A 3,129-nucleotide genomic window follows, 5' to 3' on the forward strand; every position below is an offset into this window, starting at 1 on the left:
AAGTGATCCTCCTGCCCTGGCCTCCCAAAGTCCTGGCATTACAAGCTGATATCCCTTTTTGACTCTCTACAGCAACAGATTCCCGTGGTGGTTTTGAGTAGTCTCAGTGTTACCTCTGGGTACTGCATGTGTCCCCATGATTCATGAGGTTGGTGGTCTTGTATTCAGCTACATAGCTTTTGTCAGGCTGTTTAGAAAATGTTTAGTCTGGATTCCTGACTGCTAAATGGTTAGGCTCTACACTTAATTTGCATTGAAGAAAAACCTGTAATCTGTTTTAGCACTAGCTTGGAAGTGTATCATTTATCACAACTCAAGTTGAGAGAGTATGTTTGTGCAGTCCATCTATCCATTTTTCTAGTTATCTAAAATTCTTGCATATGATTTTTGACCACATAACACTGGTATACCTAGACCACATTTTTTGCTTCATTTCTGTGCAAATGGATTTACTCAATTTTGTGTTGGCATTTTCCTTTTTAGTTTGAGATTGACAATAAGAAATATTGCTGTGTATATGACGATGTTTTTGAGGACTTTATTACAAACATGTTATGAAGACCTATGGGATAAATTTGATTTTTGTCCTAGGAAAAGTTGTATTTCTTCTGAGGATTTTTTTTTCCTTTTTAAAAAAATTTGTGCAGCGTCAACAATATGGGGGACCCCATCACTACAAAAAATAATTTTTAAAAAATTAGCTAGGCATGGTGGTGTCTGCCTATAGTCCAGCTACTCAGGAGGCTGAAGTGGGAGGATCACTTGAGCACCAGTGGAGGCTGCAGTGAGCTGTGGTTGTACCACTGTACTCTAGCCTGGGTGATTGCCTGGGGGGTGGGGGGGGAACCTTATCTAAAAAAAAATTGTGGATGCTGTAAATATTGAAACCTATTGTGTTTTCTTATTTGCATTCTCTTAAGAGCTCCATGCCAAATTTGTGGCTTATCTTTCCCAAATAGGTATGCTTTGACTTCTTTTTATCTTAAGGGAATGTAGTTTTGGAATGCAGGCTCTGCAGTCAGACATCCTGGGTTCAGATCTTGGCTCCATCATTTACTAGGTGTGTTGAAATCGAGCAAGTTGCGTATTCTATGTGAGCCTCAGTTTCCTTATCTGTGAAATGGAGTTAATAGTATCCTCATAAGATTAATCTAGATCACATAAGAATAATAGATGTAAGCATCTACAGTAGTTCTTGGCACATCTTGAATACTCAATACTTGAATACTCATATTTTTTTTTTTTTTTACTTTCACATTCCCTTTGTTTCACTTTACTTTACAAAATAATTGATGTCATATTATGTACTTATTATAATCTACCTAAAATATTTCTTGGAACAGGCAGAGTAAGAATACATAAATGATGGTTTCTTGATAGGTTGTATTTTACATCAATTAAAATATTCACGGCCGGGTGCATTGGCTCACTCTTGTAATCCCAGCACTTTGGGGGGCTGTAGCGGGGGATCATGAGGTCAGGAATTTGAGACCAGCCTGGCCAATATGGTGAAACCTTGTCTCTACTAAGAATACAAAAATTAGCTGGGCAGGGTGGTGGTCACCTGTAGTCCCAGCTACTCGGGAGACTGAGGCAGAAGAATCGCTTGAACCCAAGATGCGAAGGTTGCAGTGAGCCGAGATGACGCCACTGCACTGCAGCCTTGGCGATAGAGTGAGACTCTGTCTCAAAAAAAAAAAAAAAAAAAAAAAAGTATTCACAATTGCTTTTGAAATTACAGGGATTTAGGGCACTTAACTTTCATTCTCTTCCTTCATTCTTCACCTCAAATACACATCACCAAACAAATTTTCTGTATTTGGGTAGGTGTGACTGGTTTTCTTAAGACTTTTGTTGCAACTCCTTAGATTAAAAGTTTCACTATCATTTGAAATGGGTCACATGACTGGGGAAGTGCATTCACTATAGAACTGTTTAATAAGTTTGCCAGTTTGAAGAGCTAGACTTTTATGTGAGGTCAGGCCAGTTGAAGACATTTACAAAGAATTTGTTGTTTGTTATTGCTGTGTGAGTTGCAAGAATGGAAAAAAAAGAAATTCTTTCTTCAATACTTCCTTCCAGGCTGAGTCATCACTAGAGAGTGGGAAGGGCAGCAGCAGCAGAGAATCCAAACCCTAAAGCTGATATCACAAAGTACCATTTCTCCAAGTTGGGGTCTCAGAGGGGAGCCATCATGAGCGATGTTACCATTGTGAAAGAAGGTTGGGTTCAGAAGAGGGGTAAGTGCTCCACAAACTGAAAATAATACGGTTGGTAAGAGTGCCAGCAGTGAGTGGTGTCTTAGAAGTTGATCTTTTTTTCTGATGCTGTTAAAGTAGACTGTGACATGCTATTCTAGTAAGAGAGAAGTGATATTTAATGTGTGTTAGGAATTTGCTTGTTATTAAGGTATTTGTAATTCTTGATTTTGGGCATTTATAATCTAGTTAGGTTTGACTTTCTGGTATGCTGTGTGTATTTCTGGTATGCTGTGTGTATGCATGTTACAGAAAGTGTTATATTTTTCTGTGGTGTTTACAGGTTCTATAATCTGGAGAGATATCTTTGTAATCATTTAATATATGTAAAGTACTATCTTGTGTGCATTTAATCACATGTAAATATATACATAAGAGAATGAAGCCAATTTGGATGGTGGCAGGGGAATGGCTTAAAATAGAAAATGGGATAGGGTTCATCTACAAATTCATGGATTAATCCCATAAATTAGGTAAGTAAAGCCCTGATGTAAAAGGTCAAATGAATACAAGGATTTTTTGTGTGTGTATGTTTATGTTTAATTTCATATTTTTATTTTTCATTATCTAGGTGTAGCATACCTTGTTCAGTCCATCTTTAGATAAATAACTTAAGCACATTATTTTTTATTAAAGGAAGAACTCTTCAATATAACAGTTTATCATCTGCGAGATCCCCTGTTTATGTGGTCAATGTATTTATTAGAAATTTAGAGTTTAGATTAGTTGCTAGGCAACTACTGTTTACTCACATGGCCAAGTTGAGTAGGATGAGGACTGTTCCATTCTCAGAACTTTTTCATTCCTTTATATCTGCTTTCTGGTTAAAAGTTGCCTCTTAAATTTTTTTTTTTTTTTTTTTTTTTTTTTT

The 3,129-nt window shown here is 36.9% G+C and overlaps 1 protein-coding gene across 3 annotated transcripts in view; it reads left to right on the forward strand.

Moving 5' to 3' along the window:
* Positions 1–3,129, forward strand: part of AKT3 (AKT serine/threonine kinase 3) — a 333,950-nt gene that overhangs the window by 9,248 nt on the left and 321,573 nt on the right. For 2 of the 3 annotated variants that reach the window (XM_017531949.2, XM_037739836.1), the window contains exon 2: positions 2,083–2,240. In XM_017531949.2, coding sequence (XP_017387438.1) covers positions 2,195–2,240 — 46 coding nt within the window. In that variant the 5' untranslated portion in view covers positions 2,083–2,194. Of the gene's footprint in view, positions 1–10; positions 149–2,082; positions 2,241–3,129 lie in introns of those variants that run through there. The other variant, XM_017531947.2, reaches the window with a different exon arrangement.

The sequence above is a fragment of the Cebus imitator genome, unplaced genomic scaffold (assembly GCF_001604975.1).
Source record: "Cebus imitator isolate Cc_AM_T3 unplaced genomic scaffold, Cebus_imitator-1.0 Scaffold75, whole genome shotgun sequence".
NCBI lineage: Eukaryota > Metazoa > Chordata > Mammalia > Primates > Cebidae > Cebus > Cebus imitator.